We start from the raw sequence: 13,492 nt of genomic DNA on the forward strand, positions 1-13,492 counted from the left end.
TTTTCAAGTCTAAGGAGAGGATAAATCAGAGTCCAAGTCAATGGTGACTGAAAACTGACCACAAGCAAGGAATATGACCTTATAAGTATGCCTTAGTCATTGCTTTCACGATGTGTACAATGCAGTTATGTAGCAAATGCACAAATCTATCCATCAATCCTGCAATCATGAGCAATTAGTTTTAATTCAATCAAATCAAACTAAGAATTTGATTCTGATAGTTTCCAATACTGAAATACAAGCAATAAAAAAGCTCACTCTTGTGTAAGCATGTTTCCTCTCCTTTCTGCAGGTTTCATCCTAGTCTGTGTTCTCAACTTCTGAGTTGCGAGCGGCTTATCGACGATTTTAATGGGGGTGGGGTTGTCGGTTGAAAGATGAAGGGGCGCAACCAGAGAGGGAGGCGCCTTTTGCTGGACCGGCAATATCAGTGAGCTTAAAGTTATGAAAAATTGTGGATTGGGGTGTTGATTCTCATGGCAATCGACAGTGCGAGTAATCACATTACGTTTGATTCACTGTTAATGTAAAAATATTGCTCAACACAGTTTAAAAGCGTTCATAAAACACAATGGCTTTCATTGATTCTGCTGCTGTTTCTTTTTTGGGTGGGGGGTATTTTCCCCCCCCCCTTTCTCCCCAATTGTATGTGACCAATTACCCCACTCTTCCAAGCCGCCCCGGTCTCTGCTCCACCCCCTCTGCCAATCCAGGGAAGGCTGCAGACTACCACAAGTCTCCTCCAGTACATGTGGAGTCACCAGCCGCTTCTTTTCACCTGACAGTGAGGAGTTTCACCAGGGGGACGTAGCGTGTGGGAGGATCACGCTATTCCCCCCAGTCCTCCCCCCCTCGAACAGGTGCCCTGACTGACCAGAGGAGGCGCTAGTGCAGCGACCAGGACACATACCCACATCCGGTTTTCCACTCGCAGACACGGCCAAGTGTGTCTGTAGGGACGCCCCACCAAGCCGGGAGTAACACGGGGATTCGAACCGACGATCCCCATGTTGGTAGGCAACGGAAAAGACCGCTACGCTACCCGGACGCCCGATTCTGCTGCTGTTAATACTACTGCAGGACAAAGTCAGTGATCAAATGAACAAGGCGGGGTAAGAGTAGCTGCCGGGGTAAGCGTAGTTCTACTTCTGTTAAGGGAAAAGCTTGTTGCTGATGATAAAAGGTTAAACAGTACATACAGCCACTTTCCAGCGACGCTCAGGATGGAGCACATATCAAAATAATTTAGACAAATCCACCTCAAAGGTTATAAAAGCAATGCAACACAATGCAACATAACACAGTGACCCACATCTACATAACACTGGCAGGGGGTGCTGGCCTCTCTCACACTTGCCCACTTTCAGACTGTCTGACACGAACCCTTGGCTCCACCGGCTCAGCATGCACCTCCATACTTCGAGCCATAACTCCATCCACCCCGGGGCCTGATCCTGATCCTGATCCTTCCCCCGCTGCTGACACCTCTCTACCTCTCTATGGGACTCTTCGTAGCCCTCCTGTTGTCCGGCACATTGTGTACACTGCCCTCGTCTTAAGGGTCATTTATGACCCGCCTTCATAAGCCTCTAAATTAAAGCGACTTCATTTAATTTGAAACCCCCAAATCTATTTTGCATGAAGACACAAATTGTGTTACTATCTGGGTTTCCCCTCTCCACAGTGCAGAAAGACTGCGTTTAATCGGTAAACACCCCTCGTTTTTATAGGGTCACACATGACCCACACATGTCTTAGGGTCACACATGACCCTAAGACAATCTTAGTACCTTAGTGGTGTACATCTTTTTCTAATGTTGGGGTCACTCTAGGAACAGTCATCACATTTCAGGTTGAAAAAAGATTGTTTAGAGTCTTTTCTCTGCTGTTAGACTCTGTTGTGGGTCATTTTGACCTGTAACACAACAGGAGGGAGAAGGCACTAAGCCATTCTTAGCCAAGGTCAGGGCTCTACTATCTTTTTCAGAAGCTGCTCAACAGTCAAACAAAAAAAAAACTGTCATTCTTGAGCGGTGGACTGGCAGTACAAATCTAACAGGAGAGTGAAAGTAAATGGGTCAGTCAGACGCTGATGAGATAGCGCAGTCGTGCTTTTTCAAAACAGCCCAGCAACGGTGCAAACCAAGACAACCCACCTCGGACCCCGTCTGACGCTCAGCAACAGTGGCATGTCAGGGGTGGCGTGCCACATTCTGCAACGCAAGTGTCTGAAAGCAGAAGTGAGATGCAGGCGTTTCACACTATCCCACTGGACATGGCAGAGAAAATACACCTGGGCTCAGTGAAATGACTGCACGATTCAGTATTAAATACCCCTTTTCCCCGTCAAAATGAGCTCGTTTTTGAGCGTATTTTGTAAATGTGGGCGAACCCACTGAAACTACCCGACCGACTCAGTACGACTCAGTGCAAGTAGTTGGCAAGACGGAAATTGAAATGTAATGAAACCGATGACTCGGATCATAAATTGGTCAGACAGGTAGATTTTTTTTTTGGACTTTTCCCCCTTTTCTCCCCGGTCATACTTGGCCCGACGAGATGTCCTCGCTTTGCACAAAAAAATGTCCTCAATCTGATTTTTAAAAACTCAAATTTGCCCTGTGATGGCCTGGCGGCCTGCCCAGGGTGTCTCCCCGCCTGCTGCTGCCCGGTGGTTGCTGGGATAGGCTCCAGCATCCCCGCGGCCCTGCAGAGGATGAGCGGTTTGGGTAATGGATGGATGGATGACTCCTTTCCCACCGCCAGTAGACAAGTGGGCCTGTTCTATACTCTGACGCGTCACATTCGACGTCACGAAGGCCTGTCCGCCGAGAGCTGCACTGAGAACTACCGGACGCTCTTGTGATTTTTATGGCAAAGTACTGTTGAAAAAGGATATCATCTTCCCCGTCAGGTCATCAGTGACGATACATGATCTGAAGTCTACAGTTTCTGAACATTTAAGATGAAGGGAGTTCGAAGAGGAGTACATTGAGGAAGAATAACTTTGGCCCCCACCATTTAGCCTTAGCAAAACAGAAAGCTGGGGTGGTTCGCGGGAACCGTAAACCATCCCCACCCGAAGCAGTGGCGCCCATTGTCGCTGACGCTGGTCGAGATACATCAGAAACAACAGCGCCCCCTGCAAAGCTGGCAGAGTATACAGAAATGTGTCCGAGCTTGACCTCCCTACAGAAAGAAAACTAAGAGTTGTCTTCATCAGTGTTTCCTTGACACGACTGGTCTGACATTTACAAGGTTTCCATGATTAATCTCTCAGTGTTTCTCGGGCGAGCTCTTTGGTTCTTTGGTTCTTCGCCAGTGTGTTTGAGCATAGAATTTCCAATAGTTACACTGAAAATGAAGTTTTCAGGTGTGGAAAAATTAACGTGGGGTGTCAAATTCACTATGTTACACTTGATCAAATAAAGTACGTGCTGATGAACTATTTTAATTCATAACCATTTAATTCCTGTCAAACTTTGGTTTGAAATGTCATGACTGGGTGTTAGAGGACGCATGCGTTATTCGGCAGAGCTGATCGTTGCTGCTGAGCAGGGGCATTTAGGCCTGGGCATCCGATGCCACAGCCCCGCATGTTTTACGAATAGCCGGACTGGCCAAAGGGATTGGACCGCTGGATCAGGTGAGCAACGACGGTTCCAGCTAGGGGCGACCAACGACGTCACTGAAGTCACACGATTGGTCGGCCGACCAACAATGTCGCTGGTAAAAACAGAAGTGGGAGTTCCCCCCTCCCCCCTGAACAGGCGCCCCAACTGACCAGAGGAGGCGCTAGTGCAGCGACCAGGACACATACCCACATCCGGCTTCCCACCAGCAAGACACAGCCAATTGTGTCTGTAGGGACGCCCGACCAAGCCGGAGGTAACACAGGGATTCGAACCGGTGATCCCCATGTTGGTAGGCAACGGAACAGACCGCCACACTACCCAGACACCCCTCAAAGCTCTTGTTTTTTATTAGGGTTTTACTCCCCCTGCTGAAAATAAAAACAATACCGAAGTTGAATGAGAACTCGGATTGTAATCATTTCGTTTATTTTCACTTTATGTTGTGAAAGCCAAGCGAGTAAAAATTTTTTTTTTTTTTAAAAAGTCAACGCAAGAGAGGGAAGATTGAGATGGTTTGGACATGTGTGGAGGAGAGATGCTGGGTATATTGGGAGAAGGATGCTGAATATGGAGCTATCAGGGAAGAGGAGAAGAGGAAGGCCAAAGAGGAGGTTTATGGATGTGGTGAGGGAGGACATGCAGGTGGCTGGTGGGACAGAGGGAGATGCAGAGGACAGGAAGAGATGGAAACGGATGATCCGCTGTGGCGCCCCCTAACGGGAGCAGCCACATGTAATAGTAGTAGTAGTAGTTGTGAAAGCCAGCCTACGCACCTGACTAGAACCTTTTAGTAGAGCACAGTGTCTCACATCTTACAATCATTTTATTCTGAAATAACGTGAAAATGGTGCAATTATCAGGTGACAATCTAAAGATTTCTGGGTTGGGCTAAGCCCCCAATGTTTCAAGAGCCTAACAACGCCTCTGCTGCCGAATAATGCATCACCCAATTACTTCAGATTAGGTCATTATTAAATGTATGAAATTCACACCGTCCAGCCAAAATGGCCCAAAATGTGTGCTGGTACAACCATTTGATTCATAGATCTCCAGAGACGTATTTCCCATGAGGTGCAATTCTCGGCAGTCAGGCAGAACGTGACATAACACCGGAAAAGGGGCGAAAATTAGCGTGTCATCTTTCTATCACTGCCGATCAGAGCTGGAGTCGATAAATACCAGTGACTACTTCAGAGTCATCTGTCCCGGGAACGAACCTGGGAATTGTAACCTTTCCCGCTAAAGACAAAACCAGATGTTTTGTCCAGCGGGAAAGGGGCTTTACAGATACCTTCTTTTGTTCCACTCACTCACCCTTTTTCTAGAAAGCCTACTTCCTCCACCTCATTTAGTTTGCAACAGCCCCATTCCTCTTTATGTCCTTCCAATTCTGAGCCACCTCCAGCTTCCACTTGTTCCCTGTCAATCGCTAATTGGATTTGATCAGCCTCAGTCCATATCTTCTCAACCCTCTTGTCTTCTGTGGATCGCTGATCCTGTCGATTTACCGATTGCGATGATGGAGCGTCAGCGAAAATGACCTCTGTAGGACAGCCAGGTGAGTCATTTGTCATATTTTGCTTTACATCTGCCGGTACATCTCCAGTGGTAGACAAAAACTGCTGGGAACTGTCCTGGAGAGGCCTCCCCCAAAACTGTTGCTTTTCTGGTGAGCACTCTCGACTTACCAGACTCTCTCTGTTTTCAATCTCGGCGGATGGAATGCTTTGGAAATATGAATCCCTTGGGCTGAGTGGCTGGGGACTGGGAACACTTAGTTCTCGCTGATCTCTTCCAGGGTATGCCACTGATGGAAAACAAGTCTCTGTATCACTCTGTGGTACAAGATCTTTCTGTGTGTTCTCAAAGATAGGGTCTTTCCTGCGTGGCCTCTTTTGCATTAACACATCATCTACTGTTCCTAGATGCAAAGCGAATAGTCCAACACTCTGACTGATTGTGGGAGGTGTATGTTTTGGGGGGGTCGTAGAGGAGTAAAAACCAGAAGTTCCCATTTCAGATGTTTTAGGAATTGGGTCTAAAGTTGGTTCTGAGATCACTGTACCCTCGACAGCACTTCTGACATCTGCAGTTGTAGCCACAGCTACTGTGAAGTTTTCCTTCGATGGCTTCTCCAACAGTGGTGTTTCATCATTTGGACAGCTGGGCTCTGAATGGTTCAAATATGTGGTTGAAGCTCCAAGAGCAGAGGCTTTCTTCTGGGAAAATGACACAATATTTACTATATTTGGAACTCCTTCTACTTCAGGTTGTGAAACAGATGGAAAGCCAGGACTAAGAGCAGTGCTTGGACAAGATGGTATGAGAGAAACCATTGCATTCAATGTGTTTATGTCAGGACATCCATAATTGTCCTGAATTGCACAGTATTCTCGAATGTTAATTGTCTTGTGTTTTGTTTTTTCCCAGAGCACAGTCCCAGTATTTACCATTGGCCAGCCCTCTACATTAGCAGCAGGAACAGCTGAAAGCCTTGAGGGGAAACCTATGACAATGGACTGTCTTGAGCATGATGGCATTAGATGTTCCATGCATGGCTCTTTCCTGACCTTAGTACTAGCTTGGGATCTTGGAGCAGACGGAAAGCCAGGATTAATAGCTTGTCGAGGACATGATGGCAGTATGCTGGGCATTATTTCTATGCCAATAAATGGCATTTCCCTGCTTATATAACCTTGAGGGGTAACCCCTTTATTTCTATTCAGTGGCGGCTCCCAAATTGTTTCCCTGTCAAAATCCCAAATATCATACCTATTCCTGAAATGTTTTGCAGGTAGACCTGGAACTCCAGTGTATTTAGGGACTGTAGATGAGGTTTTAAACATGCTGGGTATATCTTTTGCAGGTCTGTGTTGTAACTTGGAGGGAAATCCAGGAATACGCGAGTTTTTGGGACAAGGTGGTAACATTGACACCATAATTCTAACCATATTTCTATCTTTAGAATATATTCCTTCACCATCTATAATGGCAAGTCTTTTTGTGTTTCTTGTTGGCCTCTCCCATATTTGTTTTTTATCCACATTCCATTTCACTTCATCTAAATCGTTGAAAAATCTAGTGGATATTCCAAGAACTCTGGAGCGCCTTGGACAGGATGGCAGGTGACTGACAATACTTGGTGTGTCTGACGACATCTGACATGGCGCTGAAGGAAAGCCTGCAGAACAAGCTTTTCTTGGACATGATGGCAATATAGAGAGCATATTTAGGATTACTTCTTTATCGCGGTAGATCAAATTTACATTCTCCAACTGGAACAATACTAATTTCTCTCTGTGGAACAACACTGCATTTCCTTCCGCTGGCCAGTCTGCTGCTTTAGTAGCTTCTATAAGTGACACTCCAGGAATTCTCGATGCTCTTGCACACGTATGTAAGAAATTCTCCATCCTTGGGCCATCAGCTAATGTTTGTGTCAGAGCAGAGGGGAAACCAGGGACAGTGGACCTCTCTGGGCAAGATGGCAATATTGCAACCACAGCTATAGCTATATTTTTAGCAAAAGAAATAGGCACACTAGGAATGTGCATCTCTGTTTTTTTAGATTGCCTCACCCATGATAAATGTTTTAGTTCAAGCCAATCTTGGCATCTGGAAAAGCAAAGCTTCCTGCAGGGTAAACCAGGGACCCTACTATGTCTTGGACATGAGGGTGTAACATTGACTATACTGGGTTTTTGCTGTGGAGCAGAGGGAAAGCCAGGAATATTAGCTTTTTGTGGGCAAGATGGCGACATATCTACCATGTCTTTGAGAAGTTCTGTTTCTTTTGGAATCCATTTTACGATATCATCTTGTCTTTCCTTCGCTGGTCTGTTGTTCATTGAGATCCTCAGGGCATGCCAACATGTGTTCTCTGAATTGATGTGATGTCTAGATGGTATACCAGGGACCCTGGTCTGTTTGGGGCAAGTAGGCACAAAACTGACCATACTAGGTACTTGTCTCTTGGGGGCTGTGGGGAAACCTGGTATCAAAGTCTTTACAGGACATGATGGCAACATATCAATTGAACTTAATAATTCTTCCTTGCGTTGACAGTGGGCAGCTCTGGGGGAAACATCTTGAATCAACACTTCCCATTTCTTGAAGGGAGTATCCAATAAGATCTGTCTGGACATAGCCACGTCTTCATTTTGAGAACAAACTAGTTCTTTAGAAGTTAAACCATAGATCCTGGTTTGTTTTGGGCATGTTGGCATAATGTTAGCCATGCTAGGATATTGCTGTGGTGCAGATGGAAAACCAGGCATACTGGCTTTTCTGGGACAAGAGGGCATCATGGTTGCCATGGCTTTTATAATTACAGGATGTTCCTCACATTGAGCGACATATGACTCAAGTCTCTCTCTACCTTTCAATGGCTTCAGCCAAATAGGACTTCTATCCATATGCCAGTCCTCTTTGCTGGGAGTAGCATGCACTTTAGAAGGTATGCCTGAAGCTCTGGCTTCTCGTGGGCACATAGGCAAAAGGTTGGCCATACTGGGCACCTTTCCTGGTGCAGAGGGGAAGCCAGGGATTGTTGCCTTCGTCGGACAAGATGGTAATGTATCTACCATATCTTTCATATGTACTTCATTCTTGTGTGACGTTGCCTGAATTGATAAAACTGGTTTAGTAACAAATGTTCTCTCTTTAACGAATTTCTTTAACATGTGCCAGTTATAATTGTCTATCTTAACTATTTGTCTAGATGGCATACCTTTGACCAATGTCTGTCTGGGTATTGTGGGGAGAAGATTTATCACACTTTGAATATTTGTAAAATTCTGCAGTAATGCAGAGGGGAACCCTGGTACACTGGCCTTTTTAGGACATGTTGGTAACATTGAAACCGTCAATGTAATCAACTTAGTATCACTTACGCCATATTCCTGGACATTAGACACACATAAAATGCATTCCTCCCTTATGTGCAATGGTTTCTTCCATAGAGAACATCTGTCCACACTCACTGTCTTGTATCCAGTCACTGGACCAGCAGAGACAAAACCTGGAACCCTGGAATATCTGGGGCATGTAGATAGAAATTTAGTCATGTTTGGCTCTTGTACTAGAGTAGAGGGGAATCCAGGAGCACCAGTGGATCTGGGACAGGATGGTGTAATATTCACCATCTCCGAAATTTTTGCACTGTCCTTATAAATTGAACTGATACAATCTAAGTGCAATAATAATGGCAATTTCCTGCTCAGTAATTTACCAAACAGAACTCTTGTATCAATAGGCCAAGAAACAACGTGTGAGTTATCTAAAGATGGCGCCCCATTAATCATGGACACTTGTGGGCAGGTTGGTAGTAGCTTTATCATACTTGGCGCTATCATGTGTTCATGAATCTGAAGTTTAATCTTAAAAGCAGAAGGAGAATCCAGAACAATGCTTTCCCTTGGGTAAAATGGGTTGGGTTCCTTTATGGTTTTATCACGCTTTTCCTCAATATTTACAGCATAATTCGGTACCAAATCTGCTTTGTGCTTCTCTGTTGCATCTGTCTGGGGGGGCTGTGCTGAGAGGGAACGAAGATCAGAGGCCACAGCTGAAATCCCTAGTATGGGAATGGTCACACTATCCATAAGTCTCTCATCCCCAACTGATCTCGGAGCAGCAGGGGGGATTTTTAGGGCCTTTCTTGGTTGTTTCTCACACTGTAGGCTTTTATCAATGGCCCATTCTCCAGACTGAGCTTCTGATGGTTTGCTTGTCATTGTAGAAAGGAAAACAGAACTGGCCTCTCTGGGGCAAGACGATACTGAGGCAGGCATGCTGTCATTTCTAAAAGGATAAGGAACACCAAGGAATGAGGTGAGAACAACACCCATGTGCTTGAACAACACAAGCTTTTAGAAAGGTTTTTGATATTGCAATGTTTACATCAACAGAAACTCATGCGTTGGTTAACTTCGGACCAGTTTTCAAAACTATGCAATGGAGAGTGTTTGAGTGGTTAAGCACTATAAAACACTTACCCCAAATCCATAGATACTGCTTCAGACCCCCATTTAGCTGCAAGAACAGCTTTGTTTTGGACCACACCCATCCCCTGCATCTGCTTTGTATCTTTTTCAAAGGTTTGAGCTATTTGTGGCAAGTGCAACAAGGTTGTCTGAGCTGGTCTGGAGGTTGGCTGGGGGTTGGTAGGAGAGAGGTGTACACTCTCGACAGGTTCTGGTTGGGTTGTCGGAGTCCCTACTTGAACGGACATCTTGGTCAAGTGAGTCCTTGGTCTGACTAGAGGCTTCTTGACTGATGTGGACCCAAGCTTTGGAAAACCAGGCCTTTGTTGGGGTGCAGAGGGGACTGGAGGGGCTGTTGGCTCAACTACTGTGTGAGCCCTTGTCGGCTTTGTGTCTGCCTGATTCCTCTCTGCTTTTGGCATCTCAAAATATTGGAACCCCAGGGCTGAGGGCACCTTGGGGCTTAAGGGCAGAAGAGAGGTCATGCTCTCAAGTCTGCAGGACAAACAGATGAAGGTCAGAGTTAAGAGGTCAATGGGAAGATAATATCTTCACAGCTGTAACGTCAAATCCAAGCCAAGACCCCCATCTGTGAGCTCTAATTCAGACATCATGTCATAGAGCTGCATAGAATGGCGCACATGCAAACATGTAGTGTGCCATGGATCTTACATGAGTTTTGTGACCAACTGCACTTAAAAGAAGCTCATTCTACAGTGTCACCAAACAAAGAAGTGTTTATTTGAGCTTTAAATCATGTAAGCAACGAACAAGCCAGGCCAAGCAGCAGTGAACTTTTACTAGGTGACACCAATAGTGTGACCACAGCACACTGATACCACCACTTCTGTGTCATTTTCGACATTCTGATATTTTCTGTTTTGTCAAACATTTGAAGAAGATTTGAAATAAATTGTGCAACTATCACAATAATTGTGGCTATCTCTCAAGCAACCATTAAAAGCAAAAAGTGTTACCACTGGCAGCACATAGTCACAACAGAGCAAAAGTATCGTGCTTCCATCCATCCATCATCCAAACTGCTTATCCTGCTCTCAGAGTCGCGGCGATGCTGGAGCCTATCCCAGCAGTCATTGGGCGGCAGGCGGGGAGACACCCTGGACAGGCCGCCAGGCCATCACACACACACACACACACACACACTCCTAGGGACCATGTAGTACGGCCGAGTCACCTGACCTACATGTCTTTGGACTGTGGGAGGAAACCGGAGCTCCCGGAGGAAACCCACACAGACACGAGGAGAACATGAGAACTCCACAGAGGACGACCCGGGACGACCCCCAAAGTTGGACTACCCTGGGGCTCGAACCCAGGACCTTCTTGCTGTGAGGCGACCGCGCTAACCACTACACCACCGTGCCACCCAAATCACATCACCCAAATCATATAGCATACTTCCAATTAAATAAATTCAATATCCACCATAGCAATGGATAAACAATACAATACAATACAATATATGGGTAACACTTTATTTTAGAGGGTCGGGACTTACCTTCTAATTTCCTGGTAATTAAGTGGTAATTTTCACATAATTTCTTAGAAATAAGGTTGAAATTACCTTGTAATTTCCTAGTAATAAGGAGGTAGTTTTTACAGGTAATTTTACAGCTAACCCTAACCGTAACCCTGACCCTAACCCTAACCCTAACCTTAATCCTAACCCTAACCCAAATTGCAAGGTCATTTCAACCTTATTCTAAGAAATTACGTGATAATTACACCTTATAACTAGGAAATTACTAGGTAATTTCCAACCCCCTCGGGCCCCCTAAAATAAAGTGTAACCAATATATGAATCCATAGCAATGGATTTGCTAACAGCATTCTTCTTGCGTGGACCCCCTCATAATCAGTCACTTTTCTACAGTCTTAAGCCTTGAATGAAATGACCACAGATAGACCGTTATCCATTGTCACCGACTATACAAAAAGAACAAAACCTATTTTAGAAAAGCCTCTAATGATGTGTCACACAATCAGATGATGTCAGAGCAAGGAATTCATAGGCGCTCTGCTATCATACACTAAACAACTCTCACTGCTCGAACAACACCACACATGCCGCTCCGGTTAATCATCAAAGGAGATGACTCGGTTAAAGCGATGTAAGCCACCACAAGCATGAAGCAAAACCACAGCAACTGATAATGGTGCACTCGTTTAAATCCACTCACCCTGGGGCTGCCTTGACAGCTTCCACTCCAAAAGGTGACTCCGCTTCTCGCTTCCTTACGTAGGGCTTCGATGGGTCTGGTCTCTGATTGGTAGTGCTTTTCATTTCAGATAAGGGTCTGGAGTCAGTGGCTGAATAGTGCAACAAAAAAGGGAGACATATAGTCAAAGATCTGAAATATATGCATCCATCCATCCATCCATCCATCCATCCATCCATTATCCAACCGCTTATCCTGCTCAGGGTCACAGGGATGCTGGAGCCTATCCCAGCAGTCATTGGGCGGCAGGCGGGGAGACACCCTGGATCACAGGGCCCACATATACACACACACATTCACACCTAAGGACAATTTAGTACGGCCGATTCACCTGACCCACATGTCTTTGGACTGTGGGAGGAAACCGGAGCACCCGGAGGAAACCCACACAGACACGGGGAGAACGTGCAAACCCGGGACGACTCCCAAGGTTGGACTACCCTGGGGCTTGAACCCAGGACCTTCTTGCTGTGAGGCGACCGCGCTAACCACTGCACCACCGCGCCGCCCTGGAATATACAGGTATGTAGATGTAATGTAGCGAATTAGGGGGGCAGCCCGGGAACCGCCGCAGCTGGGACGCGAACCCGTGTCTCCGGCACAACGGGCGACTACGTTAACCAGTCGACTAAAGGGTCCGACCCGTTAGCCAAGGGCTAGCGAGTCTATTTGTCCGTGCACGTTGCACTACCCCCCCCCTTCGTGCTGTTAAGACGTTTAATTTTTTTCTGTTCATACTCACCACTAGGAGTCGTACAAGAGTAATCCTCCTCTGACAGTGTGCTCAGCTGCCTCTTATATTCTGAAGGAAAAGAAATGGAAAGGAAATATTAAAATCTCCAAAGAATTTAATTGAAAAAGGAAGAAAGAGGATTCATCTGAAACTGAGGTCTAATTTGCCCCACTCATCAGCCCACAGTGTGTGGACTGTCAACAGTACGTAACGTGTCAACTGTTTTTAAGAAAACGTCCAGCAGGGGGAGCCATGTGCTTGGCTCAATGACGGCAAAAGTTGCTTTTTGAGGGAATTTAGTTGCTGGTCTCGTGTTGTGCCTGCCGGGAAAATATGTTATTTCTTATTCTCCAGTATTATTTTTGTACCTGCTTCTTGGTCAGTGGGGGGAGGTATGGCTGATGCTGGGTGAGGGACTTGAGGGGGAATTTGGGGGAAAAGAGGCTGAGCAGAGGGGGCACTGAGCGCAGGAGCAGAGTAGGGAGCTAGAGGAGGAGCTGAGGCAGTTGCCACTGTAGGGGTAACCTGGGACCTCCAAGATGGGACAAATCCAGACACTTCCTGGTGCATCTGATCCTCGGGCCGTTCCGTGGGGAAAGAGGCTGAAGCAGACAGGGAGAAAATATAGCTTGACAAGTTATGCGATACAAAAAGCCAAGTAGGAGGTTAGCAGAAAAGTAAAGGGCAGGAGAGAGGGAAACGAGCGAGGAAGCTAAAGCTGCTTTCCAACATACGTAACATGCATAACTTCATCAGAATGACTTTTCTGGCAACGCGGGTGGTCGTCCCTGTTCACACATACAGTTTCTATCTGTAAGATGTACGGACAGCTTTTATTCACATGATAAACCCAGCCACTGAGGAGGCACATTCCAGTGCCTTCTTAGTGCCGGTCCCAAG

The 13,492-nt window shown here is 46.1% G+C and overlaps 1 protein-coding gene across 1 annotated transcript in view; it reads right to left on the bottom strand.

The window, feature by feature from the left end:
- The window catches only part of ehbp1l1a (EH domain binding protein 1-like 1a), a 66,628-nt gene that overhangs the window by 22,524 nt on the left and 30,612 nt on the right, over positions 1–13,492 (bottom strand). The window contains exons 8-10 of the mRNA XM_056300234.1: positions 12,961–13,194; positions 12,602–12,661; positions 11,821–11,950 (exon numbers count right to left, since the gene is read on the bottom strand). Coding sequence (XP_056156209.1) covers positions 11,821–11,950; positions 12,602–12,661; positions 12,961–13,194 — 424 coding nt within the window. The remainder of the gene's footprint in view (positions 1–11,820; positions 11,951–12,601; positions 12,662–12,960; positions 13,195–13,492) is intronic.

This window comes from Lampris incognitus, chromosome 20, assembly GCF_029633865.1.
Source record: "Lampris incognitus isolate fLamInc1 chromosome 20, fLamInc1.hap2, whole genome shotgun sequence".
Classification (NCBI taxonomy): domain Eukaryota; kingdom Metazoa; phylum Chordata; class Actinopteri; order Lampriformes; family Lampridae; genus Lampris; species Lampris incognitus.